This window comes from Petaurus breviceps, unplaced genomic scaffold (assembly GCF_028583685.1).
Source record: "Petaurus breviceps papuanus isolate PSGF00001 unplaced genomic scaffold, PetGlider_PUasm1.0 90822, whole genome shotgun sequence".
Lineage (NCBI taxonomy): Eukaryota > Metazoa > Chordata > Mammalia > Diprotodontia > Petauridae > Petaurus > Petaurus breviceps.
Genome location: NW_027187351.1, coordinates 6,472,713 through 6,495,600, shown reverse-complemented (window position 1 = coordinate 6,495,600; position 22,888 = coordinate 6,472,713). Strand labels below are relative to the sequence as shown.

The following is a 22,888-nucleotide window of genomic DNA, read 5'->3' as shown; positions in this document are numbered from 1 at the left end:
TCATTCTGAATGGTGGCCTCAGCTCTATGGTACTATGGTATTATTCCTGCACGTTGCAGGAAACTGGGCAAAACCTGCAGTAACTCTAAGACATGCCAAGGAAGTTGATTCTGACTATACTCCAGATACCTGCCCACTTTCTTGGGATTTGTGTCTCTCCTCCCTGAAATTTGAGCACAGATAAAATTCAACCATTATTGTGGAAAGATAGATCTGGCTTGATACAAGGAAAGACTTCCTAAGATTTTCAGCAGTCCAAAAGTTTAATCAGCTTCTTAGAAAAGTAGAGAGCTCCCCCCAAGCTAACATAATGAAAATAGAGGCTGGATGACAATTTGGAAGTGGAATTGCCAAGGGGAGTCCTGTTCAAGTAGGTTAGACCAGAAAGGTGCAGTGGACCTTTCCAACTTCTGAGTGTCTATGATTTTATTTTATTAGTTGTATTTCATCTAGTTAACTTAGGCTTCCTTTGTCATTTAGGCTCAAGTCTTCTTTCTAGGAAACAGCCTTGCTTAAATGTTGAGTACAGTTCCATTTATAAAGCCCTCCTCCCTGGCTAAGATAAAAGAAGAAGCCTTTAAAAACTAAAAAATCATTGAGGTATCCTAGCATGAGCTCAACAGGAGCTCTGGGTCCTTGGAAGGTGGCCTGCAGCACAGTGGATGGATGGGTTGGAATGAATTGAGCCAAGAGGGAGGAGGGAAAGCATGTAAGGAGTCAGAGGACAATCTACATTGGAAAAGGGGGAAAGGGAGGCAGTGAAACTGAGCTTGGCCAAGAGTTAGGAATTATGAAAGCAAGGCACTTAACTTGAACTGTCTACTAAGAGCACATAGTTCTTGAAGACGGCCCCGGGTCAATCTGCAGAAAGTCAGTCTTCTTAATATTTGAAGTGAGAGGGAGATAAAGAGAAGCAATATTGGAAATAAAGGAAAACTGGGATCTGGATGCCAAAAAGTTTATAGAAAGAAGATATCTTAAATCCAGGTTGGCAAATAATAAATAACCACCATGCAGGACAGACAAGTAGAGTCAGTTTGCTCATTAGTGGCTCTGTGATGCAGTAAAAGTTTGATGATATGGGTTAAAATGAGCTTAACTCTACAAATCACCAGTTCCATATTGCTGTTATTCAGTTATACCCAACTCTTCATGACCCCATTTGGACTTGGCAAAGGTAATGGAGTGGTTTCCCATTTCCTTCTTCAGCTCATTTTACAAATGAAAGAAACTAGGCAAACAGGGTTAAACTTCTCTAGGGTCACAAAGCTAGGAAGTCCCTGAGGTCAAATTTGAATTCAGGTCTTCCTGACTCAAGGCCTGTCACTGCACCCACTGTGGCATGTAGCTGCCCCTCAGCTCCATGTTACTCCCCTCTAAATAAAACCTCTATCCATACCCTCACACCCACCAAACCTAATTAATCCACCCTACCTGCCACTCTCACCAGGACCTTCAAACACTCAATTCCTTCTCACATCAGTCCTCCCTAGCTGCTCTGGGATTCTTCCCCAACCCAAGCCTCATAACTAATAACTTAAATGTTCCTATCACTAGCATACCAGACTCCTTGGACCTTTCATCAGGACTGTAATACAATTCTTCAGTCCTATACAGTATCTGCTTTATCAGGCCTTGCTTCTGGAACACAGACTACTGCTAGAAAAAAGTCCCACTATCTTGTCATTAGCCCCCTGCTCTTGTCCTCTTGTCCTCATTCCCTCCCTTATCTCTCATTATCCCTTCCTTAGCTAATGCTTTCAAATATTTCTCTCTAATCCTTACTCCTCACTTGTACTCTGGGCTCATCTTTTTGCCTATCTATAGGAAAGGTTCACTTGGATATTTCACCATCATCCCAAACTCAACAGGTAAAAATTTCATCTCACCATCTTCCTCTTCAAACTGAATCCTCTACCCATTTCTGCCAATGGCAGCAGTATTTTCTTTGTTCCCCAAAGCTGAAACTTTAGAGTCAATTTCAATCCCTCCTCTTTCATCTCTTACAAATCCTATTAATTTTTCCTTTTTCTTTCTAAAAGTCCCTTATTTTTTAATATTTCACTTACCCAACCAACCATTCAACCAACAAGCATTTATTAAGCATCCAGTAATGGGCCAAGCTCTGTGCCATGCCCAGAGTATACAAAAGACAAAAATAAAATTGATCAAGCCTTCCAGGAGCTTATATCCAGAATATCATCATTTTAAACCTAACTGGTATCCCATCTTCAATCCCTCTTCAGTTACATCCGTTCTTCTACACAGATATCAGATTATTAACAATCATTTCATCAATTTTTTGATGTACTTTTTTTTTCCCTGAACACAAACCCTTATGTTAGTATAATACCATTACTGGCTCTCATTCATTGATTAAAATCCACAATTTAAAAAAATTACATATGTCAAAACTGAACAATTTTGCTCTTACTTTTGAAAAGTATAAATATCTGTAAATATACATACCTCTTTCGGTAAAGACACTAATTTGTTTCTGTCTGCATTCAAGTTGCTCAGCTTCTTTAGTTTTCCAATGCTTTTGGGCAATGTCTGTTTTAATAACAACAATTTATTATAAGAAAATGTGCTTTATTTACAACCTGTCTCAAGGAAGTTTTTTAAAAATTCACAGAGATTAATTTTTCAAGAGAAAACAATAGTCATTCTGTAACCAAAGCCCTTACTGCACATATTATTTTTGTGATTAGTAATATATATTACATGTTATACTATTATTATACTAGTTCTTACATTAAAGGTCCTTTATGTGGGATATGAGTTTAAGTAAGCTAAGCTTTGAAATTAGGACATGACTGACCTAAACAGGAAATAAAAACAATGACAATAATAAAAACAACAATAATCCTTTATATGACCTAGTTTTAAGATTTACAAAGCACTTTACAAATATTACCACATCTTTATAACATCCCTGGGAAGTAGGTGTGGTTGTTATACCCATTTTTCAGAAGAGAAAACTGAGCTAGATGGTGGTTAAGTGATTTGTTCAGGGTCACATACCAGTGTCTGAGGCCAGATAATGATGATGATGATGATGCACTTATATGTGCCAGGAACTGTGCTAAGTACTTTACAATGATTATCTCGTTTGATCCTCACCAACAACCCTGGGAAGTAGGTGCTATTATTATCCCCATTTTACAGATGAAGAAACTGAAGCAAAATGGCTCAGTGCCTTGCCAGGGTCACATAGTATGTATATGAGGATATATATGAATTCAGTTCTGTCTAAATCCAGGCCTAACGTTCTATCTGCTGTGCCATCTGTCTGATACCTAAATGAAAAAAAGAGATGCTACTAATCTCCAACAGGACACAAATCCCCCCCTTTTGGGGAGTAGGATCAAATCTTTGGAGTTGGGGAGGGTCATAGAGGTCACTGACTCCGACCTGCAAAGCCCAAATTTGCCCAAGTGGTCAGAATCTGAACCTAGGTCCTCTGGCTCTAAATCCTGAGTTTTTCCCACCATGGTATATTGCCTCCCTATCTTGTGACAGCAAGGTAGAAAGTATCCTGGAAGGCCCACAGTTGGGGCTGCCACTTGGAATACTGATCAGAGTTGGGAAGAAGAACAATGTATGGAAAAGAAGAAAGTGTAACAAGTAGGAAAATGAACAGAATGATGCTAAATCATTCAGAAGGTCTGCGGTTTTATCATTCAAATCCTGCTTAGTCTTAAAAAGAATTTTTTTCATCTAAAATAGTAAATAATTGGAGGCAGCTAGGTGGCACAGTGAATAGAGCACCATCCCTGGAGTCAGGAGGACCTGAGTACAAATCCATCCTCAGAAACTTAACACTCACTAGCCGTGTGACCTTGGGAAAGTCAATTAACCCCAATTACCCTCTGCCTTCCCCCCTCCAAAAGAAAAAGCAACATCAACAAAAAAAAAAAATTGGGGGCGGCTAGGTGGTGCAGTGAATAGAGCACCGGCCCTGGAGTCAGGAGGACCTGAGTTCAAATCCGGCCTCTGACTCTTAGCACACACACACACACACACACACAAACTAGCCATGTGACCTTGGGCAAGTCACTTAACTGCAAAAAAATAAAATAGTAAATAATTAAAGAAGTTGGTAAATTTTACCATATGTGGCAGAGGGTTACAATCTAAGCTACAATCTGAAATGCTGCCAATTGACTCCTGTCCCCCAACACTACCTGCTTTAGAATGTTTACCCCTAAATTTGCTGCTCCTTATTGCATACAATCTACAGCCTTCCTTGGACCTCCCTTTCTCACCTTAAATAGAATCATGATATCACAGAATCAGAGCTGAGAGCTTCAAGGTCATCTAGTTCAATCCTCTCATTTTACATTAATTAGGCCTAGTCCAAGTGTTCAGGTGGACTATTTGTGCCCAAGCTGTGGTAGAGCCTTCCGAGCTCCTAAGCTGTGGTAGAGCCTTCCGAGCTCCTATTGATCTGATCAGCCACAGTCAGACATACCGTACATCGGTCCTCTCTGAGAATGAAGGACAACAACCAATAAATTAATCCCAGAGGGTTGAAGTGTCTTGTCCAAATTCATACAGGTAGTAGTGAAACCAGGAATTGAACCAAGTTCCTCTGACTCTAATATCAGTTTTAGTCCTGTGGTACCACTATATGACATGGAGAAGAGAACAAAAGGAGGTAAGAAGGACTATGAGAGGAAAAGAAAGAAAAGAAAAGAAGAGAAAAGAAGAATAAAAGGAATGGAGAGAAGAAAAAGGTGGGAATAGAAGAACTGGAGAATATATGAGAAGGAAAAAAGACAAAAGTAGTAAAAAAAAATAAAAAAAACAAATGAACGAAAAGGCATCTGTTAAATGAAAAAAGTAAAACTATCTTTTAAAAAATAAAAGAGGAGAATACTAAGCAGAGAAAAGAAGAGAAAGAAGACAGATGAGTAACAACCCAGGAATCTTCTAAAAGGGAAGTAAAAATAGGCTGAGGGGGGTTATACCATTGTTGGAGTATAATTAGAAATTGTTATCATGGGGTCTCAGGACTATGAGATATATTTAAAGTGTTAGGGTAGCTACAGGCACCTCTATCTCCCCCAATTCCAGAATTTGAAAGGAAATAGACTGGGAGTGATAGGGAAAGCCAGGGTCACTTGGTGAGAGGCAACATAGATGTTTAGCGGTCACCCCTCCCAATCTCAATGTAACCACCATCCCAACAATCTATTCTTTTCCCTTCTCCGCATTGTTTTCATACGTGGATCCAGGGGCAGCATGGAGGATTGGAAAGAATACTGGACTTGGAGTCAGAAAGACCTGAATTTAAATCCTGTGTTTCAGTTCTTCATCTGTAAAATGAAGAAGTTGGACTAGGTGGGCTAAATTGTCTTTTCCAACTCTAAATCTACATTCCTATGTCCAAGAGACAGGGACAGGTAGCAGTAGCAAATGGGGTAAATCCTGTCAGTTGCAATTTTTCATGGTCTCAGGATTCCATAGTAGTAAGAGCTGCAAAAGTGTTAATACCAGCTCATCAAAGCATCCAATTTATGGGGTCTTACCTGCTAAGGTAAGTCTTTCATTCTGGCAAATCAAGTTGTTTCTAAATGTCCATAAGCTGCTGAGCCACCAACACTGGAACATTCCATGTACATATACTTTGGTGGCACCAGTGATGGACCAGTGCTTCTAGTCTACGGACTAAAGAGCTCCAGGTCCCAAGAGACCGAAGAAGATGGAATTCAAGCTTACTATACATAACATACCAGTGAGATCTTATTTACAATATGGCACTGTACACATCATCAATCAATCACTCAACAAGGACTTTTTAAATACTTACAATATGTCAGACAGTGGGGATAAAAAAAAGGGGGGAGGGAATAAATGTAAGACAGCCCTTGCCCTCAAGGTACCTACCTTCTAATATGTGTGTGTGTGTGTGTGTGTGTGTGTGTGTGTGTGTGTGTAAAGAATTCGTTCTGTAAATCTTGGACTCAAATCAAAAGGCCACACTCAAGGACCTAGAAGGCCACATGTGGCCTTGAGGCCGAAGGTTCTCCACCCCTGAGTCCTAAGACAAGTCAGTTTACCTCTCTGAGTCTCAATTTTCTACTCTGTAAAATGAGGAGGTCAAACTAGATGACTTCTAAAGTTTTCTCATCAATAAAATGAAGGATTTAGACTAGATGACATCTAAGATCTTTCCTACTCTAAAAATATGCAATCTTCTGGTTATTCTAGCCAATTGACCAATTTGTGGCCTTATTTTTTAAATGTGTGTATATATTTTTTTTCTATTAATATATGAATACAACTTGTAAAGTAGAATTTAGGAAAATTATTCCAAAATGTGGTATTCGAAGGCAAAATAATGATAGTAAAATATCACTAATAAAGACACACTGAGAAGAATAACCTAAATTTATGAACAGGTTTTCATTATATTAATGAAATTAGTTTTCCTTATTATTATAAAAAAGGATAATATTATCATTACTTAGAGAATGTGCTTTGATTAATAAAGATAATCTGAAATGAGTATTTTCTAAGTCACAAGCAATAAGTACCACAAAACAATTTGCTGAAAAACATTGTTCTCTAAGTAGTTAAAATATTCACCTTCAAGTGAATTAATCTAATGGACAAATCTTTTCTTTAGGGATAGTAAAAAGGCCATTTCAGCACAGCTAACATCAACGGCATGGAGTCTGACCTACTAAGGTTTCACTGAGTAGCCAAGGACGTCCCTCCCTCCTTAGCAACACAGCAGCAACACAGCTGGATAACAAGAACTCACTCACCAGAAGTTGGTTTTCCGTCAGAACAAGCTCAGTGAGGCTTTCGCATTCTCCAATTGCTTCTGTTAGCTGCACAAGTCTATTCTGATCAGCCTTTAAGATGGACAATTTCTTTAACTTTCCTATAAGAGTACAATTTTGAAATAAGTGGAAAACATCAGATGGAATGTCAGATGGAGAGGTGCTGTGGCAGAGTCAAGTACAGTGTCTCAAAAGTCTTAGTGTGGTTTCAAGCAGTAAAGTTTTGGGCATCTAAAGAGCTGGCTTTGGCGTTAAGGAAGACCAGGGCCCAAGTCCTTCCTCTGACATATACTGGCTAAGACTGTAAGTTACAGATGAGTTGCTATACCAAGTGACACTGATGGAGGAGTTTCCATACTAGGAATCCATTACTTTGATGAACCAATCACCATGTTCCACCCCCAGGCCAAATGAAGAGGGGGAAAAGGAAAAGTTCAGTTAGTTGCTCTATGAGCAGACACATACATATTCTAGTATTAGTTCACTAAGCTTCTTAAATTATGAAAAGATATTTCATTGACCAAATGATTCAATAACAAAACTCATTCTTGAACAGAAGATTCAAATAGCATAGTAGCTTCAAAGCAATTACTCCCAAACTTTGAAACTGGTAGGCACTTAATCCTTATCTCTCCCTCTTAGACTCCACATATTTCAAGGCATAATTCAGAGGCTATCTCCTCCAGGAGGGCTTCCTTTATCTCCCCCAGTTAAGAACAGTCTCTTCCTCCTATAATTATTTTGTATTACTTTGCATTTACTTATGTAGACATTATGGGGTGGCTAGGTGAGCAGTGAATAGAGCACTGGCCCTGGAGTCAGGAGGACCTGAGTCCATATCCAGCCACAGACACTTAACACTTACTACCCATGTGACCTTGGGTAAGTCATTTACCCCTGATTGCCCTGTCTTCCCCCCTCCAAAAAGCAAAAAAAAAAAAAAAAAAAAAAGTGTAGACATTATTTCCTCCCAGAAGAAAGTAATCTGCCTAAGGGCGGAGACTGTTTTGTCTTTGTCTTTACAGGGTTTGCTTATTAATGTTTGTTGAATTGAACTTTGCAAGGTATGGACCATATCTTCCTTATCTTTATATCTTTGTATCACTATGCTAGGTACTAGGGGAAATTTTAAAAAAAGATAGATAAGACATTGTCATATTGAATGAATGAATGACAGGCAGGAAAATTTAAAGAATTTCTATCTCCATCAAGTGCAATACTGTTTTTCAAGCCACCTTATGATCAAAACCTTCAAATTATTCTTGGTATTTCACTTTCTCCCATCTCCCATATCCAATACACAGCATGCCCTAAAAGTCTTTGCGCAGTAAAACTGCACTCTCTGGCCCTGTATTGTCAGTTCTTGACAATTCTCCCTTGACACCACTTGCTTCAATTCCCTTTTGTCCAATTTGTACCACAGTCACCCTAGATGACTGGCTAAGACCGCAAAGGTAGCCAGCGATAGAGATGATTTTTAAAAATCAGGTATTACTCATCTGTCTGATTATCGTGAGGAGGGCACTGTGCAAACCTTAAGACACTATACTGTGGAGCAGCTCTTAATGACTGTAAATCGGGTCTGGGAAAAGAAGAGAAGATGCCCTTTGTTATTTACTGAGAGCAGCCAGTATTAATGAGTCCTTTGGGAAGCAAAGTCAGAATACAGCCCCTACCTTAAAGATGAGACACTAACCCTGGGGAAAAAGGGCATTAATCTCATCTTGTGCTCCACTGTCACACAGAGTAGAGGCAACTGTTTGTTTTCAGAGGGTTCCACTGGATCCTTGTGCAAGCCTTTGCAATCATTAATTCTGTAATGATGTTCCCGAGGGCTTGTTACCCTCCCTGTGTGACAGCACACTGTCATTAGCTGTACAATGCACATAAAATCCATTCCTGCCTAACTTAGGAGTTTTCTATCACTTCAGGATTTTTTTTAATCTTTTTGTGGGGGGAAGGTCAAAACCTGTGATTTGGTTTGTGTAGAGAGAATCCAGATGACTAAATTTCCTCTCAAAAGAACTTACAACATTAGAAAATTGCCTAGGGCACCAAATTATATAAGTGATTTGCCCAGTATGTGTCCAAAATGAGCACCATGGAATCTAGACCTTCACTTTGAGGTAGGCTTTTATTCACTTACCCATAATGCCTCTCATCCACTACCTGAGGATACTTAATTCTCAATGAATAATAAATACCTCATCATTTGTTTTAAAGATTTGTGTTTTCTTTTGGCCAACTTCCTAAGCAATGCCCAAAGCCTCCTAAATTTATTTACCCAACACCGCTCCATGACACCCTCCATCCCCTGCAGCTCTCTGCCACATACACTAAAGCAATAGCTGGAATTTTATTGGAGAATATCACAAATACAAGAAAGGAAGTAGACATAAATGTTTGTATGATACTACAACTACCAGTGAGAAAACTAATCACAAAATGACTTTTTTCAGTGTCTAAAAACCTCTTTTAAGTTTCCTTCTTCTCTTATCAGGTATTTAAACTTGTTAACAACTATATAATTAAAATGCATGGTTTCTCACTTTTTCAAAGTATTTTGTTGATATATGCTAGACCCACATGGGATGCAGTGAAAAGAACTCCAGTCTTGGAGTTTAGACAACCAGGTTTCAAATCCTAGCTCTGTAACTTTGGGCTAGTCAATTAACCAAGTCTCCCTATGTATACAATGAAGATGATAATATTTGCATTAGGTACTTTACCAGTTTATGAAAAAAGTACTTTATGAATAATAAAACACAATACAAATATGATCCATTACTATTCCTCGTGTTAAACTGTTAGTTTATAAAAATAAACTGTTAGTTTATTTTCCTGAAGAAAGACAAAGTGATCTACTGGGTGGCATGTTAAGACTTGGAGCTAGAAAGCCCTGGGTGTCTTTCCTTAGATGCTGGGCAAGTCCCTTTACCAATGTCAGTCTCAGTTTTCTTTTCTTTTTTTTTTTTTGGAGGGGGGACGGCAGGGTAATTGGGGTTAAGTGACTTGCCCAAAGTAACATGGTTAGTTAAGTGTTAAGTGTCTGAGGCCCACTCTGAACTCAAGTCCTCTTGGCTCTGTTCACTTTGCCACCTAAGCTGCCTATCAGTTTTCTTATCTGTTAAAAATAGGATGATGATGATGATGATGATGATGATGCCCCACTTATTTCACAGAGTTACTGTGAGGATCAAATGAGACACTCTAAAGTGTTCTACAGATCTTAAAGTCAATTATGATGATGACGATGATGATGAAGCCCATTTATTCACAAGGTGGCATGGTGGATAGAGCACTGGGCCTGGAATCAGGAAGACTCATCTCCCTGCATTCAAATCTGGCTTCAGACACTTAATAGCTTTGTGACCTTGGGCGAGTCACTTAACCTCCTTTGCCTCAATTCCTCATATGTAAAATGAGTTGGAGAAGGAAATAGTGAACCGCTCCAGTATCTCTGCCAAGAAAACCCCAAATTGGATCACAAAGAGTTGGACACAACTAAAACAACTGAATAACAACAGATTTATGAGAGGAATAATTTGGCTTTTCTTAAGCACTAAAAATTATTGAAAGAAGGTTCTATTTTTATGAATTATCAACCTTTGCAAAAGTCAAACAAGAAGAAACTTCTTGGTGTAACAACATTCCATTAATTAATTAATTAATTAATTCCATTAATTAATAGTCCATTCCACTAATAACTAATTCAATCAGGTTGAAATGAACTTATCCAAAAAGTTACTTACAATAGAAATACTTAAACTAGGTGATTTCACACCATGGGCAATTTTTATTTTTCCTATCCATACCTGATACAACTCAGTTCCCATAAACATATACAAATTAGATACTAGTGATATCAATTTGAGTAGTCAATAAGCCCTGAACCACTACCAACCAATCCATGTCTGCTATTTTGCCAACTAAAAATGGAATACGATCACTTTTTTTTAATCTACATTTGGTTTTGTTCTCGGCAAGCTCCTTCACATTCAATCTCTCCTATCTTCTTGGTGCCACCAACCTAATACAGGCCCTTATTACTGATGGTTTGGACGACTGTATTAGTCTAACAGAGGGAAGCTAAGTACACAGCAGATAAGAGTACTGGGCCCAGAAGCAGGAAGATTCATCTTTCTAAGTTCAAATCTGGCTTCAGACACTTAACTAGTTGTACAGCCCTGAGTAAGCCATGTCACTGTTTGCCTCAGTTTCCTCATCTGTAAAACGAGTGGGAGAAGGAAATGGCAACCTACTCTAGCATCTCTGCCTAGAAAATGGGATCATGAAGAGTCATCCACAGCTGAAAAGCAACTCACAACAACACTAGCCCACCCAAGGTCTATTTCCCTACCTTCTCCCCGCCTTTTATATTTTTGTCAGAATAAACTTTCTTATGCATAAATCTCATCATCCACTCAAAAAAACCTTCAGTGACTTCCTAGTTATATCTCATACTATTTATACATATATTTATACATACATATATCTTCTCCACATACTCCATGCTACAGCCAAACTCAACTGTTCTCTAACCCCAAATTTGTTACTTTGGCCACTCAATGTCTGACAAGTCCTAGCCTACACCTCCCCCACCCCAGTGAATTCCTATCTATCCTTTAAAGTAAAAAAAAAGGTCACTCCTCTAAGAAGTATTTCTGGATATCCCCATTAGGTGATAATCATTCATTCATCCAGCAGTTATTATGAAACATATAGCATTGAGTTTAAAAAAACAAAGTTGAAAAACTTCCTGTCCTCAAGTAACTTACATTTTATTCAGGGAAAACAATACATACCCATGAAAGTGAATACAGTTATTACTTCTACATCACAGGGGTTAGAGACATGGCACCCCCACGATCTGGAAAATCTACATAAAATTTTTTGGCCCTGAGGCGGCTAGGTGGTGCAGGATATAGAGCACCGGCCCTGGAGTCTATAGGACTTGAGTTTCAAATCCAACCTCAGACACTTAAGACTTACTAACCGTGTGATCTTGGGCAAGTCGCTTAACCCCAATAGCCTTGCCTTTCCTGCTACAAAAAAAAAAAACCAACAAAACAAATCTTTTTGGCCCTTCCTTCTTACCAGAGAAGTCTGATTTTTTTTCTTTTCCTTTTATGGGGTGCTTACAGTATTTTATTGCAAAATTTGGGTTGGTGTTATTCAATATTATACATATATTTTACACATTTCTGAGTTTCTAAAATTTTTCTGTGTCATCTAAAGGCCTTCGCATGTTGCAGCTTCCACAAAACTCCAAAAAAATACCCATTTAATTTCTTATGCTGACCCACAATATAGCAAAACTGTGGTGGAGAAACTCACAATGTGGAAGGGATAACTGTTTGAAATATATAAAGGAGTGAAGTAATGGGAAGGGAGTGAAAAGGGGGAAAGGGAAGGAAATAGGCTTCTTATAGAAGACATCTGATTTGAGCTATGAAAGAAGTTAGGGATTCTAAGAAGCAGAGGTGAGGCAATAGTGAACCTTCCTTGCAAGAAGGAAGAAGAGATATACAATAAGTCCTAAGAGATAGGCCAGATCCAAACTGTGAAAGGCTTAAAATGTCAAACCCAAGAGTTTTGTATCTTACAAGCAATTTGGAGCCACTGAAGTTTCTTGAGCAGAAGAGTAGTAGGGTCGATTGTTTTTTAGCCATCAGACCTTACAAATCAGTTTATTATGCAGCTCTCTAATGCATGTATCATGCACCATTTAGTATTAGTTATCAGTATTTGGTTCTTATCACTCAATGGATTATAAACTTTTTAAATGTTCAGTGAATCTCATAAGGGATGGCTCTTTGGGAAGGGGAGTATAATGAAGAAGGGAAATGTAGACAATGTAAATAGAAAAAGATATCAATAGAATTTTCTAAGATTTAAAAAACATGTTTGTTGAATAAATAAATGAATGGCATATATGGGCACACCTCCTACACAAGTAACTGGAAAAGGGACTCACATAAGAAATTAATCCTCAATCTCTCTACCTGTCTATTTCTGACTGTGTCTCTGTGTCTCTCTATCTCTCTCTTTCACACCACACATATACACACACACAGAGCAGTTTCTAGGCAGTTTGGGAAACACATATAGTACATTTCGGAGCTCAAAACAAATTGTTGGTTCCCAGGTGGGTTTCACACTTACCTATGCCATCAGGAAGAATGTCCAGTAAATTCTGAGAAATGACTAAATCTGTTATGGAAGCTAGGCCACTGATCTCTTCAGGAAGTCTTTCCAGCTTATTTTCCGAAACATCCAAGCAGAGCAGGTTTTTCAAGTTTCCTATTTCCTACATTAATGACACAGAAAAAGAAAATCCTGTTCAAACATGCAAGGATTGCTCGCACTGGAATATACTGAAACAGTCTCACACCATTAAATTCCCAAAGGAAGGGTTAGGACAACATGTTTCCTAAATTTTGAAAATTACTTAATTCTAACAACTGAATTGAAGCCATAGACACTTTTTCAAGAAAAACAGACTGTAGAATCTTCACCCTCAAAGGTATGGTAGTCCTCTAGAAAATAAGTAGGATCCTAAGATTTAGAGCTAGAAGGTCCCTTAAAAGACGATCTAGGCCAAATCCTTCATTTTACAGACGAAGAAACTGAGGCTCAGAAAGAAGACTTGCCAAGGCAGGGAAAGCATTTGAAATTCAATCCTCTAATTCTACAATCAATACTCTTCCTACTATACTATGCTGCTCTCTTATTTGGTCATTTTCCATTACAAAATAAGGTATTATCATCACCACTTTACAGATGATTTCACTAAGGCCCAAAGAATTTTAATGATTTGTTCAAGATCACACAAGTCTATTGTGCAACGGTGGTTGAAACTACTTCAATAAATTCACATTTGGAATGGATAGCCCTCTAAGAAGATGCATGCATTTAACATAATGATAACACACTCACCCCTGGTAAAATTATGCTTGTTTCAATTTTCTTTTGATGTTAATATACTCAAAACCACAGATCTCTAGCTGAAAGCCATTGAGTTAAACTGGAGAAAACATTTCAACATATCATAAAATATTTGCCTTTCACTTTAAAAACTAGGATTGAGGTGATACAGAGTTAAGAAGACCTGAATTCAAATCTGACCTCAGACACTGAATAGTTAGGAGACCCCAGACAAGTCATTTAACCCTCTTTGCCTCTGTTTCCTCATCTGTAAAATGAGCTAGAGAAAGAAATGGCAAACCACTCCAATATCTTTGCCAAGAAAACCTCAAATGGGGTGATGAAGAGTTGGAAACAACTGATAAATGACTGAACAACAATAGTTATCTTACTTTGTTGATGTCTTTTCATCTAATTCAACAAATAAACATTTAAATACCTGCTACATGCAAAGCAATATGCTAAGGGTGGCATTGCACTCTTCTGGGACTTCTTTCACAGCTCATATTCTGTCATGGATTTTACTCATTTCTCTATGTCTAAGAACCCCTTTTTAGATTTTGACTTTCCTGAGAACAGAGACTATTGTAATGATTTTTTATCTTAGCTGCATTGACTGAGTTATTGATACTCAATATCTTCTCAACTCTCTCAGTTGCCTCTCCTCTCTGATTAGAGGTCTGGAGATCGGAGCATTCAATTCCTTCCAAAGCTTTCCTTTATAGAGGGCTGAGAATTTCCCCAGTAATTACGTTTTCCATCAATGACACTGCTTTCCATCAGATGCACTGAACATCATACTCCCTGGTACATGGCCTGTCCCCAACATCTTCCTTCCTGATGCATGGTCTGTCCTCTTTCTTCTTTCTTTTTCTGCAGTGTCTACCCGCATTAGATTGTAAGCTCTTTGAGGGAAGGGACTATCTTTTTTTTTTCTTATTTGTATCCTTAATGTTTAGCACAGTGCCCAGCACATAGTAGGTGCTTCATAAATGTTTATTGAATTGATTGGAATTTTTAGCAATAAATATACAATCCTACTACTCCAGGTTATACACTGAATTTTGTCTCTGCCATTAAACTGTGAGCCCTTTGAGAGCAAAGACTGTTTTTTGTTTGTCTGTGCATTCTCAGCATTTAGCATAGCAGTGTGTTGTTTTTTTTTCCTTAAAAAATTAGTAAATTCCATTATCAGTTTCTTTCCTTGTCATATACCTATTTGAAAATTTAAGATTACAAGAATTCAGATTTACTAAACCCTTCCAGTGGTATAGTTTTTGGAGAAATAGGAATTTACTGTACAAAGATACTTGCAAATATAAATGGGGCTTGTTATAAATAAACCAGATGATTGAAAAAAATCATACACTAAATTTCCATCCTGAGAAGTATATATTTACATTGGTACATATATAGATATACATATATTTTTAGGCTTTCCCTGCCCTTCAGCTGGTGCTCCTTAATTCTCAAGATATCCCCTTCTCCCTCCTCTTTCTCCTGTCCCCCAAAATAACTTCCACTCCCACTTTTCTCCACCCTGAAATTCCTCAGTGACTTTCCACTCAGTTCCAAATCCAAACTAAATGTTCATCCCATATCAGCTAATGATTATCTTTCATTTCACTATCTTAGGAGTTTTGATCCTACCAACTCAGAAACTCAACATTGGCTTATTAACCCAGAAAAGAACCTAAAAAAATGTGTTATGGTTACCATTAAGGGAGAGAGGTGACATTTAGGCTAGAGTTTATTCCTGTGGATTCTTCTGATTTAGAAAGGATGATGGAAAAACAAAACTATACATGCACTCATAACACTACCCAAGGAGCTTTGTCTTTGTAAGCTAGAGGAGAGAGGGAGGGAGGGAGAGGGAGACAGAGAGAGAGAGAGAAAAAGAGAGAGAGAGAGAGAGAGAGAGAGAGAGAGAGAGAGAGAGAGAGAGAGAGAGAGAAAGAGAGAGAGAGAGAGAGAGGGAGAGAGAGAGAGAACAGTTTGCCTTGCACACAGTAGATACTTTATAAATGTTCACTGAGACAAATAAATGCTACTCCCAAAGACATGATAAAAATATTCATTACACCTGAATTAATACAATTAAACAAATCAATCTACACATATATCTATGTCTATAGACATAGATCTATAATGCAGCCTACACTATACAGTTTATACATATACATCTATAATGCTTCCTTTGAAAATGCAAATTTGTTCCAATGCAACAGATTTTGAGCACAACTTGAATTTTGAGTTTGCTTATATGTAATTTCTTCTTCAAGAAACATTGAGAGAACACAAAAAACACCACTTCACAAGAACTCACAAGTTGAAACTTTTCAGAAGCCTACTTCCACATGCAAACTTTAGGTCTTTTTCAAGGTAAAGTGTGTGTTTATGGTATGTCTTCTGGTGCAGCTGGAATTGTGGGTGGAGGAGAGGACTGGTTTGTCCTATGGAGTCCCCCACATTTCACCATGGCTCAGGTCTCCAACCTTGGAGCTAAAGCCCATTAAGTCTCCAGCCTCCAGCCCCAACCAGTGGGAACTGGGGCACAGGTTGGGCAGCAGCTGAGGCTGAGGATGTTGCTTCTTTGTATAGCCTATTTATGTACTTGTTAACCATTTAACATGTATAAAACTGATACACGTTTTAGTAGGTTCCTATTTCTTTTTTTAATGTGTCACTGATGAACTTTTTGAGCATTGTGCCCCTACTTTCCTTTTTCCCATAAGCTCTGTGGCTTTTATTGCTTAGTTGTGCATAGCTCAGTTCTTTGGGGGAATGCATGTGTCAAGTTATAGCAGCCCTGACTGTATTTTAAAATATTTCAAAAAGAATCACCTACATATAATTATTAAACTAAAGACTGGTTGGAGTATGCAGTAAAAAAACAGAACTGAGAGATGGAGAAAGAGAAGGAAATAAAAGGACAACAGGAGCAGAAATCAACCCCGGGGCAGTATGAGCAAAAATTGTGGCAAACTCATAAAAAGAGAGCTTTTTAAAAAGTTGCTGTCTCTGGTCACCAGATGCAGAAATCAGCTTATTATGGCTGCATAAAATAGCTATTATACTTTGAGATCTTTCTGAGACCCAACTGTATCTGGAACATGGCTTTTATATTTAGTAATAACAAGAGAAAAACACCTACCACATGCCAAAAAACAACTTGTAATACTTAAGAGAGACATATAAGTATAGCTTTTTACACTGCTTTTACATCAACTATCACAGGAATCTTAAGAGCAGTAAGTAGCTTAAATTACTCCAAAGCATTTGGCACCCTATAAAGTGTTACAGAAATATATGCCAATTATAAAACAGATCTCAAAATTTATCCAGACATTTGTTGAATTCAAAGTAGGCAAGGTAGATATAGATAACAGGGTTCCCAAACATCAGGGTACTCTATTAAGTCAACAAGAAAGCATTTATTAAGCACCTACTATGTACTAGGTGCTATGTTAAGCTCTGCCGCTTTGCACTAACTACCCCCCTTGGCCCCCAAAAAACCAGTTCCTGCTTTCTAAGACTTCACAGTCTATTTGAAGGAATGATTGAGAATTTTAATTTTTTCCTATAAAAAGCAAAATAAACAGTGTCTGAAAAAAACCTTCCTTCAAATGTGGTTTTCCATGACTCCTCCTCAGTTTGGCAAGTCCCTTTTTTTTACTTATAAAGCAGAAATGAGTGTGTGTTATGTTTTATGTTGTTAAAAAGTTATTATCTACCTGAGGCAACTCAGCCAGCTGATTTCCATCCAACCAGAGATCCTCAAGGTGTAGGAGTGCTCCAATTGTTTCTGGCTAAAAGCAGTCAAAATAAAGTTATAGTCAAAAGGGGAAAAAAATAGACCAAAGTTCTTAGTCATGAACTATGTAAAACAAAAGTCTATATTTGTAATCAATTCCAGCATCATAAAATATATTCAAAGTATCTTTAGTAAGAAAAAGTCAAATAGCAATGAGTAATTTACCCAAAGATAAAATGGAAGCAGATTTGGTTCATAATTAGATTTGCTCTGAATAGTGATTTCCCTGGATTTGGTTGAAAAATACTGAGATTCTACCACCAGTATGTTCTCATTAGCCACCAAGGCTCATTCTACTTCATGCTCAATCATCAGTATTCCTCTGTTTACACAGAGCTTCAAGGTTCCCATTTACCACTTCCTTCTCTTTTCTACTTTAAAATGCCAGTTCCCATTCCCATCCACTGTAATCAACGGTCATCCCAACTCCTTTACCCAGCAGAGCATTAAGCCCTCGCCTACTAATAGCATCTTCCGTCTCTTATTCATAAAGTGGATGAATTGTGGCAGATTCCTCAGTGGGCCCAGCTCACCCATGAAAGTTAAAAGAGCTGTTTGTCCATGAATGAGGTGTGACATTTAACAAGTATGAATATTTTGAGTCTCCATCTTCTTTCCACAAAGGCTTACCAAATTGTAGATTTCATTGTTTCCTAAATCAAGTTCCTTTAGTCTCTGCAGCTGGGTGAGAGATCTGTGAGAGAAACAGAGCCAAAAGGAGAAGAAACATCAATTGGAATAGAGATCAAGAACAAAAGCACTCTCAATGCTTATGCTAGTTCTGAAAAATATGCTTCAGCATGTATTATTAGTTACAAACCATCAAAAACAGAACTGGAAAATGAAGGTTGCTGTCCCCCCAGTTTATTTTCCAAATATATACAACCTTTTAGGACAAGGCACTACCTTCCACAAAAGTCATTTAGCATGAGATGGCCTTGAAATGGGAGCATCTGCAGGAATGAGACACCACCAAAAACACTGTTAACCATAGAGAGGTAGTTTAATAATTAAGCATCCATCATCTTATTATAATTCATTAGGCAAGGGCAAGGAAGGAGCCAATATGAAATCATTTTTTAAATGCATCACATCTGGTTATCTTTACATGGAAAAAATTCTCTCCATTCAATATTCCCTCCCAAGTCCCCTGGAAACTCACTCAGGCAAATACGTAAGTAGATTCTCTCTTAGTTCCAGTGAAGCCAGGTTATAAAGGCTGGAAGTAAAGCATGGAAAAGAATAAGCAAAATTCTTGAAATCCCATTCTCCTCCCACCCCACCCAAATCTGAAGGTCTTAATGTAAGGTGGCACAGTGGGTGGAGTGCCAAGCCTGGAGTCAGGAAGACTCATCTTGCTGAGTTCAAATCTGGCCTCAGACACTTGGTAACTGTGTAATCCTGGGCAAGTCATTTAACTCTGCTTCAGTTCCTCATCTGTAAAATGAAGTAAAGGAAATGGCTAACCACTCCAGAATCTTTGCCAAGAAAACCCAAATGGGGTCACAAAGAGCCAGACACAGCTGAAATTACTGAACAACAATTGTGAGGGGGGGAGGAAGATAACATCTCTTTATTAAACATTAAGAAATAAAAATATCTATTCCACATTTAATAATGTTAAAACATTAGTCACTTTTTTGGAAGTACACAGGGCACAAATCCTCAAGAAATAAGTAATAGAGCATATGATTTTATTTATTATGATTCCAAGACACCCCTGGAACAAACATCTCATGCTTCTAACATGTGAATACTCCCATCAATACAACCAACCACCCCCGAGACAGAGATAGAAACAACATGTGTTTCTGCTGGGTTATTTTTTTTTAACATGCCAATGATGTGTCGTGACTATAAAAAATAATAATGCTTTTAATCTCACAGGGCTCAGGGCAATTCATATATATTACTGTACTTATCCGAATAATGGTCAGATATTATCCCTGTTTTAAAGACATAGACATTGAGGCCCAGAGAGGTTAAATGCTTTCTCTAAGACTGTATGCCAAAAAAAAATAAAATAAATGTGTGGCAGAGCTTAGAAAGGAACTTGATTTTAAAACTCATAACACAGGCTTCTAAGCAGATTCTGCTGCCTTACCCAGAAATATGGGACAAGGAATTGTGTGTTTGCAAGAGGGAGGAGAAAAGACAAAAATCTCTCCCTTTAGTTGTTGATTCTAGAAATAAATTTTAATGGCTACTGATAACCAAAAACTTGCATTTCTACAAGATGTGATAAACAATATGATGTAGTATATTAAAATATATAATCTATCCAACTTTGGATCCTCACAGCTCTAAGACATACTGTATCCTAAGTTGTACATTTATCCTTCCAGCTCCAGCTTTTACAATATTACCATAGAAAAATTCAGATTATACAAGGGGTTATTTGTGTGCATATATAACACAAGGAGCCAAACATTATCCTAACACCATAATCTGTCTTAATCCTCTATCCTCCCCTCTCAAAACAAAATATAAACCAGATATTGAGTCTACAGACAAAACAGGTTATACCACATCAGAAAACGTGAATTTGATTTGAATGATCAGGATATAGAAATTCTTTAAATCTCAATTTAATCCCAGGCTATAAATCCATTATTTAAAAAGGCTAACTGTAAACTGAAATGTACCATTGACAGTTTTAGATAGAGAGAATGAATACAGCTCTTAATGATCACAATTACTGGAACTTGGAAAAAAAAGTCCTATCACATGGGGCAAACTGAAGCATTAACAATGTTACTTAATCCTCTCAATGCTTTTCAAATAATTTATCCTTTAAAAAAACTTATCAAGGTTTTTGTTGACAAATGGTAGGTAAGCCAACAGAGTGAATACAATTCTACATAGAACTTGAAAGTTTCATCCCCCTAAAATGCTGGTACCATCCCTCTGTAATTATCTCGTTTATCTGGTATAGTCCTTGTTCACACACAGTTGTTTCTATGTTCTCTGGCATTAGACTGTGAGCTCCATGAGGGCAAGAATTGATTTTTATCTTTCTTAGAATCCCCAGGGGTTAGCGCAGTATCTGGCACATAGTAGGTATTGATAAATGCTTGTTGACTTGACCTGACTTTCAAACATTCAGTTATATTTGTTCTTAAGCCAATTGTGCATTGTGTTTTTCGGGTGGGGTTTTAAAGGAAGAAAATAATCCAATGTATCTTATCCTATATTTGTCTAAAATATGTCACCTTCAAAGACAGATCATAGTCACAAAATAAGATCTCTAAAATGTCAAAATATGAAAGTCTATATTGAAAAAAATGACACCAATTATAAGCCATTCAGTGTTATATAAACCAGATTTAGGGAAGAGTAACCCATATTGAACTAGTACCACAGTATTCTACTTTAAAACCAATCTGTAATACAGGCAAACAAAGTCTTAAAAGAAAAACATAACACGAGAACTAGAAATTTGTGGAGTTAATTACATTTCCATGAAGTTTTGAAAAAACTCATTTAATAGCTAACCAGTTTTACATAGGAAAGAAGAGCCATTTAAAGTTAAATGCAATGATATATTTACAAAACCAATCACAGGATCCTATTATTTTGAGATGGAAGGGACTTTTCAACTCATCTAGTCCAACCCTCATATTTTACAGCTGAGGAAACTTTGGCTAGAAACTTAGTGGGCAGAATAAATTTTGGCCTTAAAGGTTATGCTCCAACAAGGTGTCTCCTATCCTTATGTCAAAGTCATATAACATCCCTTGAAAGATGTAACGGATAACTTTGATGATCTTCTGATTAAAATAAAGCTAGGAATAAAACAGAGATTGTATGCTCGCCAAAGGTGCTTCCCATTGTCAAGGAATATACCCAGCTTGGAGCCCAAATCAAAGAATTCCCTATAGATAGTAAAGTCTTCCATTTACTCCACTTTGCAGATGCCATTATGCTAAGTGCACCATGTCCCAGAAGATCCTTTTGAATGAGAAGCAAAACTAATCGAGAGAGTTCAAAGGATTTGTACTTAAAAACCAAGTGAATGAAGAAAAGCTTTTTTTTCCCCAATTATAGCATCCACTTGGATGCAGAGATAGAGCTGATCTATCAATACAAAAATAGGAGACAAAAACTAAGCATAAATGATGGACTGAGACCCAAAAAAAGGAAGAGGCAAGCAGGTCACACTGCCTTTGGAAAACTGCATAATGCAAATTTCTCCCAGAAATAACAGCCTAACTTTTTAACATCAATATTCTTCCAGTGATTATGACTCATACGGATGTGAGTCATAAATGACATAGTCTCCACAGAATTAAAGTTGTGGGCTATCCAAAAAGGAGAATGGCACAAGGTAGACAAGAGAAGGCTGTAATATAATAACAATGAAGATCTTCACAGGAGAACTTGCATGAAAGGGAAATATTTGACCCCCAAAAGGTGGTGAAAGGGTCACAGAGTAAGAGTGAGGGATAGATAACCTATGGGCAGCCCACCTGCTCTGCTGCTACCTATGCAATGTCACGAGCTTTAGAAGGAGGCTCCCAACACATTTTGGGAGGACATGTACCAGCGGCAGAAAAGATGTAGACAGTTTGCAATCTGTACTGTTATAGGAAATACCCACATCACACATCCCAAGTGACAGAGTAAACACCACCTATTGATATCTCCCTTGCATATGTAAAAATAATACAAGCTTCCTTGAAAGATGAAACATAAGATGTAAACAAACTTTATTTAATGATCCTCTGATGATTGAGGTCAAGTAAGGCATAAAACAAGGTGATATATGCTAGCTTGGAGCATTTGCCATGCCACTATCATGGGAAATTAGTTCAAATGGGAAAAGATTCCCTATAAATGATGAAGGTCCTGTTTCTATATTTTATTCAAGAAAAATCAAAGTTGAAACTAAATGGAGTTTATGTTTGCTTCTGGGGGAACTTTATTTTGCAAGCTTTTCATCACAAGTCTTCTGTTATTCCCCACTTAAAACAATGGAAACAATTAGTCCAGAAAAATTATATTCTAATGAAAAATCCTGTGGCAAAATATTCTGAGATATCTTTTTATATACCCTCAGGAAAGTTAAGAACTGAAGGGCAGGTATGATGCTGGGAACAAGAAATAGAAAATGCACAAAGATTAGCTATAAGTACCACATTCTCCTCAGGAATAGCTACCTAAACCCAAGAGTTTAGACTGGCTTAGAATCATCTTCAGTCCAGGATCAGTCAATTAATACCAGAAGAAAACTGGGGATTTGATGATCTGAATAAATCCAAACCCAACTTTCCACCTGTGAAACTGCCCCCAAAAGATTCTTTCCTGGGGAGGCTAGGTGGTACAGTGAATAGAGAACCGACCCTGGAGTCAG

At 37.7% G+C, this 22,888-nt stretch overlaps 1 protein-coding gene across 1 annotated transcript in view; it reads right to left on the bottom strand.

Annotated features, from left to right (window-relative positions):
- LRRC1 (leucine rich repeat containing 1) overlaps positions 1 to 22,888 on the bottom strand; it is a 184,856-nt gene that overhangs the window by 34,653 nt on the left and 127,315 nt on the right. Inside the window, exons 5-10 of the mRNA XM_069070632.1 lie at positions 18,698 to 18,754; positions 18,166 to 18,229; positions 17,456 to 17,530; positions 12,960 to 13,104; positions 6,777 to 6,895; positions 2,470 to 2,553 (exon numbers count right to left, since the gene is read on the bottom strand). Of these exons, the coding sequence (XP_068926733.1) occupies positions 2,470 to 2,553; positions 6,777 to 6,895; positions 12,960 to 13,104; positions 17,456 to 17,530; positions 18,166 to 18,229; positions 18,698 to 18,754 (544 nt within the window). The remainder of the gene's footprint in view (positions 1 to 2,469; positions 2,554 to 6,776; positions 6,896 to 12,959; positions 13,105 to 17,455; positions 17,531 to 18,165; positions 18,230 to 18,697; positions 18,755 to 22,888) is intronic.